The 23,638-nt window shown below is 49.0% G+C and overlaps 1 protein-coding gene and 1 pseudogene across 1 annotated transcript; both read right to left on the minus strand.

Moving 5' to 3' along the window:
* Window positions 1-1,239: 1,239 nt before the first annotated feature.
* LOC100273173 (putative O-glycosyl hydrolase family 17 protein) lies at window positions 1,240-3,837 on the minus strand. The gene is made up of 3 exons (NM_001360220.1): window positions 3,663-3,837; window positions 2,119-3,399; window positions 1,240-1,572 (listed from the first exon to the last, which is right to left on the minus strand). Exons 1-3 carry the CDS (start codon window positions 3,733-3,735, stop codon window positions 1,535-1,537), a joined length of 1,392 nt encoding a protein of 463 aa, NP_001347149.1. The 5' UTR covers window positions 3,736-3,837; the 3' UTR covers window positions 1,240-1,534.
* A 1,840-nt stretch (window positions 3,838-5,677) lies between these two features.
* On the minus strand, window positions 5,678-8,588 carry LOC109939636 (secretory carrier-associated membrane protein 4-like; annotated as a pseudogene).
* Window positions 8,589-23,638: the final 15,050 nt, after the last annotated feature.

Consider the following 23,638-nt stretch of genomic DNA (forward strand, 5'->3'; position numbering starts at 1 on the left):
CTTGTACCTATTCTGCTTTATAATAAGTCTACACAAACTAATATTCGAAATAAAAATATAATAGGTGTATACAAATTATTTAACTAACAACCCAATATACAAAACGAATCAGTTGGAAATCATACCTTGGCCTACGAAGTGAACCAACTCAAATCTTTGAATCCAACAATTTTTGACGAAGTTTGGAAATGGGATGAAATGAGCTGCTCTCGGCCAGCCGCGCGGGCGTTTTTATAGGCATTCGTAGCTCGGCGCCAAGATCTGTGGCGCCGAGCTACGAGGCCGCGCCGCCGCCACGTCAGAGCCAGGTAAGCCCTGGACGCAACTAGCCGTTGCGGCCACGTCACAGCTCGGCGCCATAGGCTGTGGCGCCGAGCTGTGTTAGCTCGGCGCCACGGCCTATGGCGCCGAGCAAAGGGTCCAAAACTGCATTTAAAATTTTTTTAGGTCTAAACGTAAATTTACTTCGGTTTAGGGGCTAAAATACAAAAAATTCGGTCAGGATAAAGGTGTCAGGCCACCTTTGCGTTAAATGCTCCTGCGATTTGGTCGGTCGGTGCGGCGATTTAGTCAGGGTTGCTTCTTAGCGAAGGCAGGGCCTCGGGCGAGCCGGAGAGGTGTCTGCCGTTGGAGGGGGGCCTCGGGCGAGACGGAAATCCTCCGGGGTCGGCTGCCCTTGTCCGAGGCTAGGCTCGGGCGAGGCGTGATCGAGTCGCTTGAATGGACTGATCCCTGACTTAATCGCACCCATCAGGTCTTAGCAGCTTAATGCTGATGGGGGTTACCAGCTGAGAATTAGGAGTCTTGATGGTACCCCTAATTATGGTCCCCGACACGTTTGGTTTCCAAAATGTAACGTAAATGATAACGGTAATGGTTTGCATTTGATTATCAGCGGTAACAAATTTAAATAAGCTGGTATCAATTCCTAGTGTGGTATCTGATTATGATTGGACTTAAACAAACACGATCTAACGTTATTTGTTATCTATTACATTACAAATATGTGAACCAAACAACAGCTTGGTTAGTGGCCGCGGGATCCCGACAGGTCCAACCCCACCAACCGTTATCCAGCGGAAGAATTCGATCCACACGCGCCGTCGTCCATCCACGATGACAGAGCATGTTGACAGCATATATCTTTCCCAATTGGACCATCATGACATATATGTGGCCCTTGTTCTGCTCGCAATATAATCTCGCATTCCGATGAGAGCCGAATGAAGTTTTATTTTTAGGGAAAAAATACATATATAGATACAATCTCACTCTACTTGTACATTAGACACATGTACTACTACCGTCCACAGAGCTCACGGCGACACTGACAGCGTCCAATAGTTCTTTTACACGAAGTCACACTCACACATGACACATCCCAGCCTGTCCCAAGGCAGGCAGGCAGTCAGGGCAGCTGAAAAGGAACGGGAAATTTCTTCCGGTACGACGAAACAAACAAGAGGATCTGCACTGCATGCCCCGTAGCCTGCAGCTGAAAAGGAACGGGAAATTTCTTCCAGTGCGCCGTGCATTATTGGCCTCCCCCGGTGTACACGCATGCCCCGTAGCCTGCAGATGTCGTAGAGAGAGAAACGAGTTAGGTTTCCTCGCGAAAATGGGAGCAGAGAACAATCTCCGGCAAGAAAAAAAAGCTTTCTGCAGCGAAGAGTGGAACACGACAGAAAGCGTCCGGCAGGCGGCAGCACAGCTGCGCAGGGAAGGGTGTCCGTCCACTCATCACTGCAGTCTGCAGAGTGCACTAGTGCAGACGCTGTGCGTGTGCGAACTGTCAGCACATGGACAAATGGGCGATGGAAGGAAAGGCGCCGGAGCAGGGCAGGGGATGAGCAAAGCTGGTCTCCTTTCGTCGTGCACATGTCATGTCATGTCACCATTGTCATGCTCGAGCAGTGCTGCGAGATCTGCACGGACAGAACCCAACAAAAAACAGGCCATGTCGGCGGCCTGCCTTGCTAGCGAGCAAACGACGGCTGACGACGCTCCCCGTGACGATTATGAGATGATGCGGCGGGCCATGATTCCATGGACAAGAACAACTGCAGAGCAAGAGAGATTGGAAGGGAGACAGACAGGGACTACGCGGGGCACACGTACTTGGGTCGTCGGAGGTGAGCGTGGCGGACGCCCGGAAGTCGCAGTTCCACGGGTGCCGCCCGGCCGCCTGGTACAGCTGGTTCACGGCGTACGCGGCGTGCGCGCGCACCGTGTTGGGCTCGAAGCAGGCGCCGCCGGGCTGGATGGCGCTGCAGTCGACGCCCACCTGCGAGCACGCGTAGTCCAGGTCCGCCTGCAGCTCCGCGTCCGAGGCGCCGGCCCGCGCCACGCACCACCCGCCGCCCCTGGGCTGCGCCGCGCCGCCCCCGCCCCCGCCCCGACCCCCCGCCGCCGCGGAGGAGGCCAGCCCGGCGTCGTAGGCCATGCTGAGGTCCGTGTGGTACAGCCCGAACGAGCGCTCCGACGTGGGCCCGGGCTTGAGGTCCTCGTCGTACAGCGCGAACAGGTACGTCTCCACCGCCTTCCCAGGCATCAGCGGCGTGCCGGCGCCGGACCGCAGGTGCGCCACCAGGTTGGACACGTACGCCCTGGCGTTCTCCGCCGTGGCGCCGGGCTCCCCGGCGTCGCCCCTGGTCGGCCACCCCGTCTCCGCCACCACGACGTCCACGTCCCCGTACCCGGCGCGCACCAGCGCCGACTTCACGGCGTCCAGCTGCGCGTCGAACATGTTGGTGTACCTGATCTTGGACCCGCCGTCCACGCGCCCCGCGTTGGGCTGGAACAGGCAGAAGGCCAGCGTGTCCGGCCGCGGGTCCGACTGGTACGCGAACCACGGGTACGGGTTGATCATGAACGGCGCGCCGGTCCTGCTGAGGAACCCCAGGATCTGCTGCAGCTGCGGAGCCACGTCCGGGTGGAACGCGCCCGTCGACGGCGGGTCCGACTGCGCCATCACGCCCATGGTGTTCACGGTGGAGAACCTGATCCCCGCGGCGCCGCCCCCCGCCGCCGCGGCGGCGGCGCGGAGGTTCTGCATGGCCGGGAGCAGCGCGGCGCCCAGGGTGGCGTCCCCGGACTCCAGCACCTCGTTGCCGACGGCCACGGCGGAGATGGTGGTCGCCGGGACGAAGGGCAGCACGTTGGCGGCCAGCCACCGGGACGCGGCCGCCGGGTCCGCGGCCAGCGACGGGATGTCGCCGTTCGCCACGCCCACCACCACGGAGATGCCGGACCCCGCCAGCGCGCGGATCAGCCCCGCGTCCACGCCGTACAGCCGCACCTTGGAGATGGACGTCGACCTGAGCAGCCTCGCCGTCTCGTCCGCCGACGGCAGGTTGTCCGCCACCTCGCCGTAGTTGACGCCGATGTACGGCTGCGCTCCTGCACGCGCGCAATGTGGCGCAAACAAATCCGCTCCCGCATCATCATCACCAATATCCTGCCCCCAACTCAATCCAGGCTCTCAATCAACTAGCCAGAAAAAAGAGAAGAACCCCCATTCCAGTTCCAGAAGAACTTTACGGCGGGCGGGTAAAGCCTGGATTCGGGACTCGCTGATCGAGATTGGTGCTCCGCGAAAAGGGAAGAAAAGAAAACAAAGGAGACAAAAAAGAGATTGCTACTTCTAGTAGCAGTATACTCACTCGACGCGCAGACGAGGCAGAGCCAGATTGGCAACACCCCAGCGGCGGCGGGCTTCCTCGCCGCGGCGCCCATGGGATTCGTCACCCTGTCAGAGCCCAGAAGAAAGGGATTGGAGAAGATTAGGGGGAACGGGTCGAGCTTCAGCAGAACGAGGCCAGGCCAAGTGTGGGCTGAGCTCAGCCAGTGTTAGGAGTGGAGCCGTTAAAACACGCAGCCCGTCGGCCAGCCAGATGACGCAGGGAATCGTATGCCTGGGCGCCGCTATCCACCCACCCAGCACCCAGCAGCCTATGCAATGGCGCTAGCGCGAAGGCCACACTGTCACTGGCCCGCCGTGGCTAGCTCGTGGGTAAGGTTTATTAGTGAAGGGGGAAGGCATCCGGTGTTTGGTGTACGTGTTGTACCTGGAGGCTTCACTTGAGAGTGCGGGCGGCTGTGCGAGGACGCGCGCTGAGCTGTGGCCACGTGCGTGGGCCGTGGCGCGTACGTAGACGGCGATCGGAGTCGGATCGCTGGACCTTGGAGGCGACGGCGGGTGGACCGGGGTCTGCGGGTGCAGTGGGCGCTTCCACTCACACCCACCTCTGACTCCGACAAGGCTCGCAGTCGCCGAGGAGTAGAGGACGATGTCGATAACGGGTGAGAGTGGAGAGAGCCGTTACGCACGCGTCTGCTGCTCCGGTACGCACTGGTAACCAGTGGCGAATCTAGAATTTGACCATGGTTATGGTTATGTGATACAAAAAAATGTCTTATACAATTTATTAAAACCATATTCGAATTCGGTAAAATCATATACAGTACGACGGCAAATTTTAATACAAATTGTTTAAATAAAATATTATACATGTGCATATATATACCATATATAAACTATATGTATATATACCATGTGCATGTGACACTGGTTTTGCAGGGTATGCCGGTGTATACCCAGCATACCCTGTGGATCCGCCACTGCACTGGTTGATTATTGCGACTTGCGAGCAAGCTAGGCTTATGATTTAGATTATGTTTGTTTCGGATTATAATTTGTCTATAATCTGTTCAGATTTAATAATCCAGCGTAAATAATTTAATATGTAAACGAACATCTAGATTGTAAGATTATATATAATCTAAAGTCCAGATTAACCTCATAATCTTCTTAAGAGTAGCTTAATTGAGATTACTTTTTGATAAAAGACCCACTATCTATAGTTATGTTCGTAAAATTACAATGTATGCTATTTTTCTTCTTTCCCCTAAATCACAAACACAGGGTATTGTTGTCTTTGCCTTTGTGTCAAAGATCAATAATCTTCATTTATATAATCTGGTCATCCACATAGCTCTATACAAATTATAGTCTCGATATATTATAACATTATATAATGTATAAGCTAAAACAAACATGTCCTTGACCGGTTGCCGGCTATAAGCCATCATAAATCCTTCATATTTTGACTATATAGTTATTTCATATAATATATTTTTTATTTTATTGGCTAAAATAATGTTAAACTTCATCTTTATACTCTCATTCTCTCGCCATATATTTAGAATCTGTACCATAGCTAGTTATTAGCCGGTTGCATTCCGACAGGACATTAGATTATATTACTAATCTGTCTTTAATATGGATCTATGGCTATTTAGATCTCCTAGCTAATTGTTTGTCAGTGATTAACAATTAGCCAACAAATAATTAGATAGTGTATGTTTGGAGTTTTGACTAATGGATGTCTTTTTTATAATATACTAGGTGAGTGTCCGTGCGTTGCGACGGGAGTAAAAAAATTGTATAAAACATATATCATGCCAAAGGAAGATCTTGGTAGGATTATTGGGGTCAACATATTTTAACATATATCAAGTGTTTTGCCAATTCAGTTAACATATATCAACTCACGCATGACACATCCTATCATACACATATTGCAGAGGGTCCACATAGGTGCCATGCTAGCAGCAGACTGGGCTTCAATCTGGTTGTAGCGCTTGCATAGATGCAATCAAGTTGAGAAACAGAGGATCAAAAGTACCATAGCCACCTTCCTTGAACAAGATCTTGAGCCTCGTACTTACAAAAACCATAGCCACCTTCCGAATTACTACCCCTTGATCTGGAATCAGCACGACGACAAGGATGTGTTAGTTTCACCTGTACAAACAATAGATAACAATACTTTTAAAATCACATTACCACCAGAGAATTGTCGGCGACAGGGTAACACATGAATTTGATAGGCATTTAGAGAAGAAATTTTATATCTCAGAATTCAGGGTGTTACACGGACCGTCCTGAAGTGTGCAGAGGAGGAGCCGTTCCTGCGCCAGGTCGCGGACCGTCCGACCCTGTGTCGCGGACCGTCCGTGCCTCCGCAGAGAGCCCCGCCAGGCGGTCCATTCCCGTGTTTGGTGCCCGGATCGGTGCCAACACTTACCTTCTTCCCAAACTCAACTTCACCAACATCAGCATCAATCGATAGAATCTAGCATGGACAATAACAATGTGGTGAGACTATATCCTACTAAAATTAACAATTACAGAAACATATAGTAGTGCCTTTAAGATCTCACCTCATCCATCAGATCTCTCAAACTTAATAGCGAATTTTGGTAGCAATACACCGACAAATTTCTTTATGAATAAAACATTTTTGTCATAACAATCAAGTATATAAAACTATCATCTTCTAAAAACTTCAGCAGATACACGTGCACTCCTGTAATACAATTTCACACGATTGTACATCGATTCTGGTATAGAAAAAGTTGACAATCAAACATTGAGAAAAAATTGACGATCAAACAAAACTTAAATAGCAAGTAAACATTGATAACCAAACAGAGTAAATATTACAAATTCGTTGGTCAAGATGTTCTATTACCCTTCAGTAACCTTGGCTACCAGGGAATCCAAAGACCATTTCTAAACTGCAAGCTGAAAATGAATATCAAATAACCTTCAAATAAAAATGTTTAGGTGCAATCATACAGAGAGTTTGCTAGAACTATAACTCGATGTCTCACTATGAACTGAAGGTGCAAAAGAAATTTGAAAACTAAATTAAAGCACTGAACGTGCATCCACTCTATGGAATAACCATGAAGGCGTACTAAACAAACGAAACTATTTCTGCTACAGGATGATGCCGGTTGTGCTCTTTTGGATAGGCTAACTTCTGGACTGCCAAGTACCCAATGCTAAGACAGACATTTGCAAATTGACCCACACATTCCGTCGAACAGGTGATGCACACCCCTAAGAGAAGGTACCACCCAACTCCAATGGTCCTCTACTCATATGGGTTTGTCATCATATTATTAATCTACTATGCTTTTGGAATAGTTGGTAGTTTAGCATAGGGGTAGGATGAAGAGTACACAAGCATATAACAGAATAAATAGAACCCAAGTGTGCAAAGTGAAAAGATTCAAGCACCAAGCTGGACACACATTCTTAGAGCCATTTGCTATGAACATAGAAACATTAATGTGCTACCCGCTCCATGGAAGAAAGGATATCCATAATTTTCAACAGGGTTCATAAAATCAGAGAACAACAAGCCTATATATTGTACATGCCATGGAACTCTTAGAGGCTTTTGCAGCAGCAACATGGATGACAACTGGAGGTAATCTTCTCAAGACCAATTGATCTTTTTTGTGGCCATGTAATGAGTGAAGCAACATCTGGCTAACTATTAGTCACAATTAAATCTATGCTCTTAGAGATTTTCTAATGACATATGGCACTCAATGTGCATAAAAAGCTAGGAACGTTGTTGTACTGATCCTTGTGAGTTTGGTTAGGGACACAAAGCTTACAGTTCACAACCAACTGAAAGTATCAAGGGAGATGAATAAAGAAGCGGTAGGCAGTAACTTCACCCGAATGACCCACATGCTCAGAAAAGCCTCTAGGCAGAACAATGCAAAGCCAATGAAGTAGAAGATCTGGAGGTCAAAAATAATAGACAGGGGCTTGCTTTTGATGTATGTTTCATTTGTCTCTTCAGGAAATAAATATATGTACAATCATATCCTGTGGAATTCTGGTTTACTGGACTCAGACTGAATAATAGCGGTAGACTCACTCACCCCAACAATGACGTTGTCGTCTATCAAGCTGATTGCCGGGAAAATCCCACTGCATGACGGGTAGATAGGTGGAAGAAAATCGCATTACAATTCAGATTCACGAGTTTTCAAGAAAGAAAGATGTCAAAACAATAGTGATAGGTGCAAAAAGTAAAAATGTAACTTACATTAACGTTTTGCCACAAAGAGAATTGAAGGAGAAACAACTACATACACGCAAAAGGCGATATGAACCTGTGTGGGGTTAGCATGAGCATGAACCTGTGTGCGTTATCTGCACACATTCTAATACAACAACGTTATCGGAAGCTCACCATGTAGAAGAGGAAAAACCATCCGAACTTATGAGCGCTCTCGTTCCTGTACACATGTGTTGTAGACAGAAACTTATATGAGGTAGGGCGATGCTTAATATGCCTTCAAAGTATAAACCCGTTGAATGAAATATTTTTTGCAGGGAGGAAACAACTAATGGGAAACATCGCATTTACCTCATTGCACGGTATAGTGGCCATACCAAAGGTAGTAGGCACTGGAGGCATCCGAGAATGAAGTATATGATTGCGAGAAACCATATCTTAGGACCTGCACCAAGAAACAAAACAACACAAATTCTTTCTTTTATATAATTAATTTAAATTGTCATCATCTCTTCACCAACAGATGCACATGGCCGTGAACCAAGTTTTTATCACGTACATAACCCTTTTGCTCAGGCAGCGGTAACACAGATTATGTTCCAAAACAAGCAAATACCAACCTTACCAGACATATATCAGGATACACATCAATAACTTTTGCAATGTGATGAAGGTACCATTATTGCGTGGTGACAACATGAACACTGGTAATACTAAGAATAGCATTTCAGATAAAGGGTAAACCAATACATACCTAAGAGTGATGCTAACACGACATACAACATTCTTTGCATATGAACAGGTATCTCGTTGCTAATATCGTTATGAATGATGGGAAAAAATGGGGTCAATCGTCGACACAGTCCCTTTATTGGCAAAGATCCCCTTACAGGAATCACAATTGCCATAGGGATCTTAGCCTCCACAACTCTACCGCAGAACCCAAAAAAATGGTGTGAGAAGTATATTCTAATAGTGCAAATTCTTGATGTATAGCTTTTGTACTTAAATAGCGCACATGTACAATGCGGTTCTTTGTCATCATAAAGGATGTAATCCAAAAAAGCACTGTATGACCAAAGAGATGATATCAAATGGTTGAAGCCAATAAAATCACGAGAGATGAAAGAAAATAGGTTCACATGCGGGATTCAACATAAAGTTATGTATATAAAAGAACAAATGCAAATAGAACTGTGTATTTCTTTTATTTTAGAAACTATAGCCCTTGTTCATCCTGCCCCAAATGAGTATTCCTATCAGTACACACGTAGGTCAGTATTTATTTAGTTGTAATACTGCCTTAGCTACATATCACTGGCTAGCTGGAAAAAAACCCTAAGTAGCAACAGTGGAACAGTCTGAGTATAGCAGTCCGAATATGATAACTAAATCCAGAGATTTTAGAACATAGAAATAATGAACTGAAATCATAACAGAAAGAGCAGCTACAAATATATGAGTTCAGATAATGAATTTCGAAGATAGAGGATGGTAAGCATTCAACCCAGTGCCCCAAATGAGTAATTCGAACTGCATGAGGCCTATCCTGATTGAAGAAACAGCTAAACATGTTATGTAGTCAAAATGAAGGACCAGAAACACTCAAACTGCATGAAGCCTATCCTAAATCAGAATACAGCTGCAGCGTGACAGAGCAAGTAGTGATCTGTAGACATTTTAATACACACTGATAAAATAACAGAAATCTACGAACCAAAGTAAGAAAAAAGGAACTTGGGATTGTATCTGCTGCCACGACTGTTTTGGAGGCTTGAATCAATTATAAATGAGAAGCAAAATAAAAATAGCAGTACCTAATTTGTGCTGGTATTAATTTAGTACTAATATTGAATTTATTGCTTTGTATATTTTGGTTTAAGAGACCTGTCATCAGGAAATGTTTTGTAAAAGTAGCAGTGGCTCGCTGTTGTAGGTCATCTTTAGAGCCAACGACTGAGTCAACTTCAGTTTAGCCAACAACTTATATAGATGTACCTCAAGCCCAACAATCATGGGAGATTGTATTACCGATGTATTTTATATGCTGAAGTAGACAATTTTCATTCTTTATAGTATTGTTACTTTCTAGTATTTGATAAAGGGGTATGTAGGTCGTATCATGTATATCATGTCACTGTGATGCCCTGCTACGACAAGAAGCTAGAGGCCGTCCGGGATGATTTCACTTTATCAATAGATGGTAAAGAAATTACAGAGGTGGATTCAGTACTGACAACTGGTGAAGTGTTTCATTCTGTGCCTGTACTCAAGTACAGGATTATTAACATGGGTTATAATCTGTTTGACTGCTACTTCTGTCTACAAACTTTAGCTAATTTTATTCCAACCACATGTTTTGAAAAGAAATCCATTTAATGGTCATTTACTGTCTGTATACTATCTGAATGTACCATAGTTCGTTTTATCTGTTCTTGTCGATTTATCTCAGGGCTGACATGTAATTTTTCTTTATTATAACCCAGGTTAACAAATGTTTATGAGGAAGGACATCTATATGGGGTTTCTGGAGATTCTGGGGGCTATGCAGAAACAATCTTTCTGGTGTGCATTTTATTTCTTTGCATAATTATAAACGACTTGTCTCATCAATTCATCATGATTCAGGTAATAACTGAAGAGCTAGGAATGAACCTTGAGAAATGTTGAGCCTCACATGCTGGGTTCATGCAAAAAGGTATAGTAGATGATTTAAAAGGATTTTTCTATTGATTTGAATTGCAGCAACCTTCAGCCTTAAGTCACAGTATTCTAACATTAAGGTGCTTTGAATACTAAAACATTAAGATCTATGTTTTGTGCTTTGAATACCAAGAATTCCTTATTATTTTTTCTTGTAGGTTAACATTAAGGTGCAGGTAACATAAATCTTACAAAAGTTTGCATTGCGCAGTATAGTGTGTAAGCACTTATCTAAAGTTTTTTCCATTGGATTCATATGAGAGCTGCCTAACAATGATCCCAAGACACACCTTAATCCCTATGGGGGACAGATATCCCCCGGGTCCACTAGAAGGATAAAATACCTCACGAAAGGCCCAAGGGCCCAATAAATCGTAAGGTCACTCCTTCATGGGCCTGGGGAGGAGCGACCAGTGAAGCAGATCGACATAAGGCCGGGTTGATGCAAGCCCGGATGGCCCCACAGTGTCGAGCAAACGATCGCAACAGAAGATCCGACTTTCCCGCGCTGGAGCCCCGTACGATGTAACCAGGCGAGGATAAAGATAGACAAAAACGGTTCACTATCTTTTAGGTGCATATCCACATGTATTGCCTCACGGTCGAACATATAAGGCCTAGGGGGCACCCCTTCAGAACGATCGATCCGACTACTCAGCCGCCCACCTCAACTCTTTAGGAGAACTACCTTGTAACCCACTACACAAAGCAAACTCGCCAGTTGGTAGGGTGTTACGCATCTCAAAGCGGCCCGAACCTGTAAACATTGTCCATTGTTCCTCGTGCACCGGGCACGAACCATTTAGCTACAGTCGGCGACACCGTCCTACTCCTAAAACACCTTGAGGGGCAACCCCGGGTGTGGGTCGGACCCAAAACACCGACAGCTGGCGCGCCAGGTAGGGGGTGTGTCGCCGATCCAAGCTAGCTCAATGGCCATCACCTTCTACAGCAAGATCACCCTCCGACCCGGATCCGTATTCTGCTTTGGAACGATCTCGTCCATAGCAGATGAAGAGGGAACTCTACACCGCATTGCAGATCCACCGGAAAAGAAGTCTCCTCCAACAAACTCCGAAAATATCGGAGAGGCGCAACCTCCAGCTTTCCGCAAAAAATCGCCTTCAGAAAGCCAGAAGCCGAGGGCCCGCTGACCCGGAGAACTCCACTGTCTACTTCCCCGATGAAAGAATGGACACAGATCGCAAGGAAGAAAGAGACCGGGAGGAAGCAAGTCGTTCTTTCCATTCCTCCGCCCTCAAAAGAGAACGGGAAGAAGATCGCCACGACCGACGCACCATTCTACCCCGACATCCTCTTCATCGGAAGAGTGGAGTCGCCCCCCGTCTCCGACGACGAGCCGACCGCACCCGAAGAAGAACCACCTCAGCGGGAATCCCGCCGACGGAGAAACCGGTGTCGAAACATTCGGCGACATCATGAGGCCGGAGAACAGGATCCAGAGCAACCTGTTTCGCGGGACAAGGTCTCGGAGATAGGAGAAACTTCGGAGGAATGCATCTTCAGAGAACGAAGGAATTCCCACCGACGTGATCGCCGACGAGCTCAGGAACAAGTCGAGCAGGACGCAAGGCAGCGCCGGGAAAATCCACTCTTCGGGCGCAACCTGAATCCCGACTTCGCCCGAGCCATGAACACGCCGAGTGAAGTCGGAGGGGTACTAGCTCGGATAGCTGATGGACTCTCTCGGACTCCCGACGCCGAGGGCTATCGACGACTGTTCACCCAGGCAGCCAACCATCTTCTACCGCTCGCTCACCCGCCGAACGATCTACGACACGCCATCAATAGTCGCCGGGACACGCGAAGCTCCATCAACGCTTCGCGTGAACGACGTCATGAGAACGAGATCCGCCGCCGGGAGGAGTACGACAGGGATCATGGCATCCCAGCTCGGAGTCAGGCAACCAGAACCGAGTCAGCAACGGCCTCGACTGGCGGTACTACCCGGGGTCGGTCGAGGAATCGCAACGACTACTCCCCTCCCCGGGACAGACATCATCCCCGACGACAGGAGGACACGTGTGGAGTGACAGCCCTTACTCCACGCCTTAGGGCCATTCAGTGGCCCCCTAACTTCAAGGTATCCAATGTCGACAAATATGAACCTAAGCAGGATCCAGGAGGCTGGCTGGCCGTCTACACCACTGCCGCCCGAGCCACCGGGGCATCCGAGGACGTGATGACTGCGTACTTACCCATTGTCCTCGGGCAAGACGCACTACAATGGCTGCGACATCTACCTCGACACTGCATCGACGACTGGAGCGACTTCAGTCGACGCTTCACCGCCAACTTTCAGTCCCTCTTCGACAAACCAGCGCAACCATGGGACCTCAAATCCATCAAGCGCTGGGGGGACGAAACTCTCCGATCGTACCTCAAAAGGTTCCAGACCATGAGAAATCGTATCCCCGAGGTCACGGAGGCGGCCGTGATCGAGGACTTCTACAGAGGATCCAATGACTCAGCCTTCGTTCGAGCCATATTGCAGAAAGCGCCGACTACTTCCGAGCAGCTGTTCCGGGAAGCCGACCTCTACATCACCGCCGACGAGCGAGCTCAGGACCTCATCGGGGGAGCGAAGCCCACACCGGTAGCGCCACGACGCGACACGAACCAGCAACCCGACAAACGCTGGGAGAAAAGACCTCGCGAAGAGGTGCACGCCGCTGGACCACCTGCCTCTCGTGCCCAGGGAGGACCCCGCGGAGGCAAGCGCACGCTGGACGACATCCTCGACGCCCAGTGCCCGTACCACAAGGACATGCGCCACACCCTGCGGAACTGCAGGGACTTCAAGCACTCCATCGGACACAGCCGACCCTTCCAACCTCTACCTCCTCCTCCGCCGTGGGGAGGACCAGAAGAACCACGACAACCCCAGCAGCAGGAGGAGGGGGAAGGAGGAGCCTTCCCACGCGTTGACAGGGAAGTCAACGTCATCTTCAGCGGACACAGATCGCAGGAGAACAGAAGACAACAAAAGCTTAACGATCGCTAGATATTGGTGGCGACCACCGGTCCTCCCGCTCCGTACTGGTGGTCGGAGCACCCGATTACCTTCACTCGGGCAGATCAATGGCTCAACTTCGACCACCCAGGCAAGTACCCGCTCCTCGTCGATCCGGTGATCCGAGAGAGCAGGGTGAAGAAGGTATTAGTGGACGGGGGAAGCAGCATCAACGTCACCTTCCCCCGGACACTCCAAGGCTTGGGAGTTCACCTCAAAGAACTCCGCGGGTCGGACACTCCTTTCTTCGGCATCGTGCCGACCGAAGGGGAATACCCGCTGGGCCACATCTACATGCCCGTCACCTTCGGAACTCCGGAGAATTACAGAACCGAGTTCCTGAGGTTTGAAGTAGAAAACTTCGACTGCGGGTACAACGCCATCATCGGGAGGCCGGGATTGGCAAAATTCATGGCCATCCCGCATTACACGTACATGATACTGAAGATGCCAGGGCCACAAGGAATCATAACTGTGCGCGCTGACTTCCAAAGCGCCGCAGAATGTTTCCGAGTGGCCATCCAAGCAGCCCTCACCACCAAACCGTCGACGACTTCTTCAGCGCAGGTGAACTCTAAGCCTGAGGAAGACCTTACAGCACCGGCGAACGAAGCTCAAGCCGCAACCTCTATGCGGCCGACTGAAGAAACTAAAAGGATCAACCTGGGGTTTGCTGATGAACGCAAGACTGCCATCATCAGCTCTAGCCTGGACGATAAATAGGAAGGCGCGCTCGTCCGGTTTCTGCAAGACAACCGGGACGTATTCGCATGGCAACCTGCGGATATGCTGGGAGTCCCGAGAGAACTGGCCGAGCACAAACTGAAGGTCTACCCCCAGGCAAGGCCGATCTGGCAAAAACTATGTCGCTTCACGCCCGACAAAAGAGAGGCCATTCGCGCTGAGTTGGCTCGCTTGGTCGCGGCCGGATTTATTAGAGAGGTGTTACATCCCGAGTGGTTAGCCAACCCTGTTCTTGTACTCAAAAAGAATAAAGTGGATTGGCGCATGTGCGTCGACTATACAGATCTCAACAAACATTGTCCAAAGGATCCCTTCGGGCTCCCTAGGATAGATCAGGTGGTAGACTCCACCGCTGGATGTTCTGTGCTGTCTTTTCTGGACTGCTATTCTGGATATCATCAGATCTGTTTGGCAAAGGAAGACGAGGAAAAAACAGCGTTCATCACTCCATTCGGTGCTTTCTGCTATACCTCCATGTCGTTTGGCCTCAAAAACGCTGGAGCGACTTATCAGAGAGCCATTCAAACATGCTTAGCCGATCACTGGGGCAAGCGTGTGGAAGCCTACGTGGATGACATAGTAATCAAAACAGAGAACTCAGAAAACTTCATCGAAGACTTACAGCTGGTTTTCAACAGTCTACGGCGATATCGATGGAAGCTTAATCCTGAAAAATGTGTCTTTGGGGTACCGGCAGGGAAGCTACTCGGATTTATTGTCAGCCACCGGGGAATTGAAGCTAACCCGGATAAGATTGAAGCTATCATGAAAATGGAAGCTCCACGATCACAAAAGAAGGTTCAGCGACTTACCGGATGTATGGCAGCCCTGAGCAGATTTATATCCAGGCTGGGAGAAAAAGGTTTACCATTTTACAAGCTACTCAAGAAGGTGGACAAGTTTCAGTGGACTTCAGAAGCACAGGAAGCCCTAGATGCACTGAAGAAATTCTTGACAACCCCACCAGTACTGAAACCACCGCGGCGAGCCACATCAACTCAACCAGCTGAAGGTCTGCTGCTGTATATCTCTTGCACGACTCACGTGGTAAGCACCGCGTTGGTAGTCGAGCGAGCAGAAGAAGGACATGCCTACCCAGTGCAGCATCCTGTTTATTTCATCAGTGAAGTTCTGGGTCCCTCGAAGAAAAAGTATCCTCAAGTTCAGAAGCTATTATACGCAGTACTTCTAACTGCCCGCAAGCTACGTCACTACTTTGACGACCACAAAGTCATAGTAGTCACTGGTTTTCCGATAGGGGACATCCTTCATAACAAGGAAGCCATTGGCCGAATAGCCAAGTGGGCCTGCGAACTGGGATCTCATGACATCGAATTTCGACCTCGCACTGCCATTAAAACCCAAGCATTGGTTGACTTCGTATCAGAATGGACTGAACAACAAGTACCAGAAAACCCAGAAACTGCAGAAGTATGGCGGATGTATTTTGATGGCTCGCTGAAGCTGCAGGGAGCAGGCGCGGGAATTCTCTTCATCGCACCTGGAGGCGAGCACCTCAAGTATGCCCTCCAGTTGTTATTTCCAGCCTCCAACAATGCAGCCGAGTATGAAGCTCTGATCCATGGACTAAACATCGCCATATCATTAGGCATCAAGAGACTAATGGTATACATAGATTCTTTGGTAATCATAAGCCAGATAAACAAAGAATGGGACTATTCGAATGATTCAATGGGAAAATATTGCACTGTCGTCCGAAAACTAGAAGATAAATTTGAAGGCCTGGAATTTCATCATGTAGAAAGAGATCGAAACACGGTAGCCGATGTATTGTCCAAGCTAGGATCCAGTCGAACTCAGGTCCCACCCGGAGTCTTTGTACAAGAAATACCACAACCAAGCATCTCAATGGATTAGGCAGAAGAGTGTAATATCGTGAATCAACCAGAGTCAAGCTCTGATGACTAGAGAAGGCCGATCATCAGATATATAAAGAATGAAGAGGAGCCAGACGATAAAAATGCAGCCGAGCGCATCGCCAGACAGTCGGCTCACTACACACTCATTGGGGAGACACTATACAGAAGGGGCGCATCAGGCATCTTCATGAAATGCATTCTATCATCTACTGGGAAGCAACTTCTGGAGGAGGTTCATGCTGGACAATGTGGAATACACGCAGCGTCCAAGACACTAGTCGGGAAGGTCTTCAGGTCGGGATTCTATTGGCCAACAGCAAAAAGTGATGCCGCCGAGTTAGTTCAGAGGTGCGAAGCTTGCCAGTACTTGTCGAAACAACAACATCTACCAGCACAGCAACTGCAGACCATACCGGTGACCTAGCCCTTTGCATGCTGGGGGCTAGATATGATTGGACCTTTCAAGAAAGCTCAAGGAGGATACACTCACGTGTTGGTAGCTATCGACAAATTCACTAAATGGATAGAGTTCAAACCCATTGCTTCTTTAACCTCAGCTAAAGCCGTGGAATTCATACAAAACATAATATTCAGGTTTGGAATACCGAACAGTATCATAACCGACTTGGGGTCCAACTTCACAAGTTCAGAGTTCTTCGATTTCTGTGAGCAAAAAAGCATTCAGATCAAGTATGCTTCGGTAGCACACCCGAGAGCCAACGGGCAGGTTGAACGAGCTAACGGGATGATATTGGAGGCACTCAGGAAAAATGTCTTTGATAAAAATGAAAAGTTCACAGGAAAGTGGATAAGTGAATTGCCCTATGTCGTTTGGAGCCTAAGAACCCAACCTAGCCGAGCTCTGCATGGAAACACTCCTTTCTTCATGGTCTACGGGTCAGAGGCAGTACTACCTGCTGATCTCAAGTTTGGGGCGCCAAGGTTGATCTTTGAGAGCATAGCAGAGGCCGAAGCAACTAGGCTGGAAGATGTTGATGTACTCGAAGAAGAGCGGCTGAACACAGTAATTCAATCGGCACGGTACCAGCAGACTCTGAGACGCTATCACGACAAGGCCGTGCGACAACGATCCTTTTCAGTGGGAGAATTCATCCTCCGCCGAATTCTAACGGGGGAGGGACGACACAAGTTATCGCCCTTATGGGAAGGACCATTCATAGTAGCAGAAGTCACTCGGCCGGGATCATATCGTCTCACTCAAATGGACGGCACAGAAATTGGGAACTCCTGGAATATAGAACACCTCAGGAAGTTTTATCCCTAGCTATATTTCAAAAGCTATCGAGATGACAATATACTCTGTAAAATGGGAAATATGTCATCAATAAAGAAAGGCTTCAAGAATACTCAGTTTGTTCATGATTGACTCACATTCTTACTTAACTCAGGGTGACCACTATGCCCTGCTAACGGAGCAATCGGCTTAAGTCGGCAACGACTTAAGACGGTGCAACATGCTCGCGCTTACTTAACTCGGGGTGACCACTATGCCCTGCTAACGGAGCAATCGGCTTAAGTCGGCAACGACTTAAGACGGTGCAACATGCTCGCGCTTACTTAACTTGGGGTGACCACTATGCCCTACTAACAAAAGCGATCGATTCAAGTCAGCAACGACTTAAGACGATTTTGCATGCTTACGAATACTCATATAGGGGTGACTTCTATATCCCATAAACAAGTTCCAAAGCCATCACATAGCACTTTACTACTGCAAATTTACGTACTGTCGAATTCCGAGAGTAACAATATCATTCGAATACTGAACCGGTGTCCTCTAACAAATATTCGATCATGCTAACCGCGCGCTCAAAGCATGCAAAATGTTTCTCTATCTCGCAATATCTTTCTCAGGAGCAACCGACGAAGAAGGGCGACTTGAGGAATCAGGAGCAGCGTTCACGTCAGCCCTTATGTCTTTAGGAACAACCACATCGGGTCTCCTCATCAAGATTCGCCCCGCACGAATGGCTTTATCCATGGCTCTGTCGCGCTTAGCTCTCAGAGTAATGGAAGTTTCTTCAGCAACTTTGGCAGCCAATTGAGCGGTCTCTAGCTCCTGGGCAATGGATTTCTTGGAAGCACGGAGTTCTTTGATAGCAACATCCTTAGCCGATATCAACTGCCTGAGACGGATCACATCATCCGTGGATTCCTGCAGCTTACAACGATGATTGTCTAACTCCTCCATGGTGAAGCGATGACTTCTCTCCAGGATGGTCAACGAGTTGCTAGAATCACGATACAGTCTGTCAAGATTGTCGCGAGAAGCGACAAGGGCACTTTTTTCTTCCTGCAAACAAGAATCAACTCCTTCAAACATCAAGCGGGCAATAAGAACACAGTAATACAAGGCACAGTTTCATAAGTCACCTTTTCAGAATCAAGCTGAGCGCGAAGAGCAGAGTTCAGCGTTTTAGCGTCATTTAGAGCAGCAGAGACCTGGGCCAGTTCAGTCTGGCTTTGAGAATACTTTTCCTCAAAATCAGAACACCGCTGGACCAGTTCAGCCTGACCTTGAGAATGTTTTTCTTCAAGAATGGAAATCTGCCGAGCCATATCTAGCAAGAGACAATCAAGCAAAAAGAGTCAAAATGTAAAGCAGTTCAATAAGGTAGACAAAGAGAAGCAAAATAGTATTAACCAGCATTCATCGCCTCCAAATCAGAGACACGATGTTGGAGCAACACCATATTCCAACGTGCCAGAGATGAAGCTCCTTCTGGAACAGAAGCACCTTGCAACCTCAGCTGACTAGCCATTCCGTCCACCAATGCCTGATATGGAGAACATATGAGCGTGTTGGAAGCAGTTCGTATGGTGTAAAAGTCAGGCCAGAATATACCACAGTACCAGGAGATTGGAGAAGAACGAAGGAACTCCCAAATCGTGAGAGATCAATTGACGACCTGGCGTAAGGTCGCCACCCGAAGCAGCTTGCAATGAACCAGCAGGGATCAACTCGGTACCATCAACAGAGCCCAAAACTTGGTCAGCGGGAACGCTAGCCTCTAAAGCGACTCTCTGGCCCAAAGCTTGGGCTACCACCATGCAACCGGAGCACGGAGAAGATCCTGCGTGAACATCCATGGAAGTACAAGAAGGAGACCCTGCTCGGACACCCTCGGGGGCTGGGCTATAGTTTGCGCTACCCACTTGAGCCGGATCATCTCCGGCAGTACCCTCGGGGGCTGGGCAGTGGCTTGTGTTTCCCACCCGAGCCGAGTCATCTCTGGCAACATCCTCGGGGGCTGGGCAAGTGTCAACACCATCCTTGAGGACCAAGTTCTCCGCAGTAGCCGCCTCTAAGGCTGAGGGTCCCTCAATTACTTCCATGGGAGCAAGACGATCCAAGTCAGTTTCCTGACCCCCGAGACCGCGCTCTAAGGTCGACGAGGCGCGGGGCGCTGCTCGGGATGATCCCAACCCGGCGTCGAGCACATCAGCACAAACCTCCATCACACCATCATCCGCTGGCTCTGACAGCAGGTCTTCTGGAACCATATCTTCAAGAGTCTGATCAAAGTTTGCCAGGGACAACTCTTGTAGACCAATGAGGGCAGACAGAGCAGGACAAGGAACTCCACTACTTTCCCCACTGGCGACATACTGCCGACTGTTCTTTCGAGTCAAAGGGACCTCATCTTCTTCCTCCCCATCGTTTTCATCAGCAACACAGACAACACACACATTGGGGTCAGCAGCAGGTGGAGCACCCCCATTGAGGTCAGCATCAGTAAATTCAGGAGCAGGCACTTCTCCAGCAGCAGGAACCGAAGGACCAACATCCCGATCCAAACTAGATACTCGCCGGAGACGTCTCTTTTTTCTTTTCTGCTCGTCAGGAGGAGGATCAAGTTGATTGGCTCGGGAAGGGCGTCTTGGGCGAACACTGACAGGCTTCTGAATATCCAAGGTTGTATCAGTTTCTGGGGGAGGTGCCACCACCAACGTCCCAACAGGAGCAGCACCAGAAGAGTCCTCAGCCAGCAAATCAAGCATAGCACTTATTTCTGCGTCACTAGGATCCAAAGGTACCTCAAAGTGGACTTGCCGTTCATCATCAGGAATTTCCCCGAGCGAGGCAACCAAGGCGTTAACTTCTTCAGCAGAGGGTCGCACTCTAAGGCCCAAACTGCCATCAGCAACAGGTGGATTCGAAGCAAAATGAGTGAAGGCTTTGGAAGGAGGCAGGTTCCAGGCCGAGTATGCCACTGGGGCACCAACGTTTGATACCTTGCCTCTAAGAATCATCTCAAGTCGGTTCACCAAGTCTATAGAGGGAACTCTTCTGTTGGTAACCCGAGTTGAGTCAGCTAGGCCTCGGTACAGATAAGCCGGGTAAGCCCTGTCCTTCAACGGCTGAATGTTCTTGAAAACAAAATCAGCAACCACAGCCTCTGCAGTCAGACCCCTCTCCTTCAGTAGTCCAACTTCAGCTAGCAAAGCCCCAGCCTCAGCCACCTCCTGATCTGTGGGGGACTCGGTCCAACTCGGAGTACGAACGTCCGGCTGTCTCCCCGAACATGGGGGGAGAGAATTTCCGTGGTTTTCAACGATAAACCACTCCAAGCGCCATCCCTTAATACTGTCCTTGAGAGGGATTTCAAGATAATCAGACTTCCTCCCACGGCGCATCTCTAAAGTAGCACCCCAACCAGCTGATGCTGCCCCTCGGCCATTCCAGGGCGACAGTGATACAGATACTTCCACAGTCCAAAATGTGGCAGGACACCAAGAAAAGCTTCGCACATATGAACATAAATGGAAATTTGTAGAATGGAATTGGGATTCAGATGGGTCAAATTAAGACGATAAAAGTCAAGGAGGCCGCGGAAAAAGGGAGAAATGGGAAGACCGAGACCGCGGAGAAGAAAATGAACATAAATTACGGATTCGTGGGTATCCTCTGTCGGGACAGTGACCCCATGGCAAATCCGCCAAGAACAAAGCTCCCTCAGGGGAAGGACCCCAATGGATACGAGGTGGAGAAGGTCAGGCTCGGAGACAACAGACATATGGTTACCTGCGAATGGCAACTGGCTGTTGGGATCGATGGGGGGAATCACCACAGCGGATGAACTCGAGGCCTTTCGCTTGGGCGCCATCTCAACTCTACTGGCGAACAGAGCGGGAGCTGAATTGCAGAGAGGATCTGGAGGCAGGAAAGCAAGAACTAGGGCACGGAAAGCAGAGGCGGCTGAAAAGCGCAGTGCATATGGGATATTCCCGAGCCAGATACCGTTTCCAAAAGCGCCCAGTCAGCACCCGACAGTTACTTCTAAAACACCGGCGTGCCACGTTGTCACTCGGCAGATACTTCTAAAACACCGGTGTGCCACGTTGTCACCCGACGGTTACTTCTAAAACCCCGGCGGGCCACACCATCACTCGGCTATTATCCTCAAAGTGGCCGACACGACCCGTTCTAACTCGGCTGTTATTTCTAAAACGCCGACGTTATCACCAGTCGCTCAGCATTTATCTCTAAAGTGCCGACGATGTCTTCAGTCGCTCGGCGGCAATTTCTAAAACGCCAACGTTATCACCAGTCGCCCGGCATTTATCTCTAAAGTGCCGACGATGCCTCCCGTCGCTCGGCATTTATCTCTAAAGTGCCGACAATGTCTTCAGTCGCTCGGCGGCTATCTCTAAAGCGCCGACGATGTCCTCAGTCGCTTGGCGGTTATCTCTAAAAAACGCGGGCATCGTCACAAGTCACTCGGCTGTCACCACTAAGATCGCCGACGTGGTCAACAGTCATTCCGGTGCTGACATGATTTCGTCGTCACTCGGACTCTATTTCAAACGCATAAATGTCGACAATAATAGCTCGGCCATCACCCCTGAGGCGACGATATGATGCCCGAGTTATTTGGATACTATTCCGAATGAATCAACTTCACAAATAAGAGATCAATTTACTATGAAGCAAAGTAATTGGCACAGGAGGAGACAAAGTCATTCTTCATTAAGGGAAGTAACAATACTTACAAATCAACTCATTATGAGTTGATACTCCCCTACTACTACTACTACGCTACACTATACTACTCTACACTACTAATACTACTACATTATTTCACTATACTACTTCTAATCTATACTAATATCTAAAAACCAGTGGCATTTAACCACTGGCCTTGTTGCTGCCCTTGCTGCTGCCGCCGCCGCCCCTGCTGCTGCCGCCGTCGCCGCCCCTGCTGCCGCCGTTGCCGCTCCTGCTGCCGTCGTTGCCGCCCCTGCTGCCGCCGTCACCGTTGTCGCTGCCGTCGCCTTCGTCGTCGTCGTCATCGTCGTCACCTTCGCCGTCCTCCTCGGGCGAGTCCTCCTCGTCCGAGGAGTACTCCGACTCATCCGAGCCCTCGAGCCCGGAGCGCTCGACGGCCCGGATGTAAGTCCAGACCTCCGCGACAATCCCCTGAGAGTCGTCCGAGTCATCAGACGACGCTGGGGGAGAGACGAGAGCTGGAGACCCCTCGGACTTAGAGGAGAACTCCTCCTCTGAGTATTCCGAGTCGCCAAAGTCCTCTGATGGAGGAGTCGGCTCGTGCTTGCGTTTGTTGTTCTTGCCCATGGCGGAAATGCAAGGAGAGGAAGAAAGCAAGCAGCGGAGAACAACAAGAGATATGAAAAAACCAGAGAGGCAAAGGCACTATTTATAGAAGAAGAAGGCAACCACTCACCTCCAACCACGGTCACTGAACAGTCGCGAAGCATTCAATACACACTTCAACCCGTCTGAAGACACGTCAGGCGGCTGACGCTGTTTCACGCAACGCAACACCCATTGGGACTCCAGTCAACAACGCGGATGATATGATTACACCCGCCGTCACATCACATTACTACTCAGAAGCAGCCGACTAAAACACTCAGCGTACCAAGCCGTCCCTTGCCCACACCCATTGGGGGGGACGCCCAGGAATTATCAGTATATTTTTCAAAACTGTCACATCCGTGCAGGGCATGCAATGAATACCTCAAGACAAAAATGAGATATCAGTAAGGATCAGAGGAAAGCCAAATATAGCCGGTGAAGTACAAAATCCGACCGACAGAAGCGACGTGAAGACTAGCCAGAGAACGCCCATCAAATGTCCAATCAGTCGCAGAGCAAGTAAATTACACCACCTAGCAAGATATGGGCGGATCGCGAACTCGGCTGCAAAAGACAAAATGCATGCTGACCTCTAAAGCATAATATTGATGACATAATGCTGACCTCTAAGGCATTCGGAAAAAGAAAGGGTTACTCTCAGCAAAAAGACACGAAATGAAGATCTTCGAGTGGATTATCTTCAAAAACCCGCTCGAAGCTCGGGGGCTACACCCATTGGGTGCACCTCCGGTGCACCCAATAAATC

The sequence above is a fragment of the Zea mays genome, chromosome 5 (assembly GCF_902167145.1).
Source record: "Zea mays cultivar B73 chromosome 5, Zm-B73-REFERENCE-NAM-5.0, whole genome shotgun sequence".
Lineage (NCBI taxonomy): Eukaryota > Viridiplantae > Streptophyta > Magnoliopsida > Poales > Poaceae > Zea > Zea mays.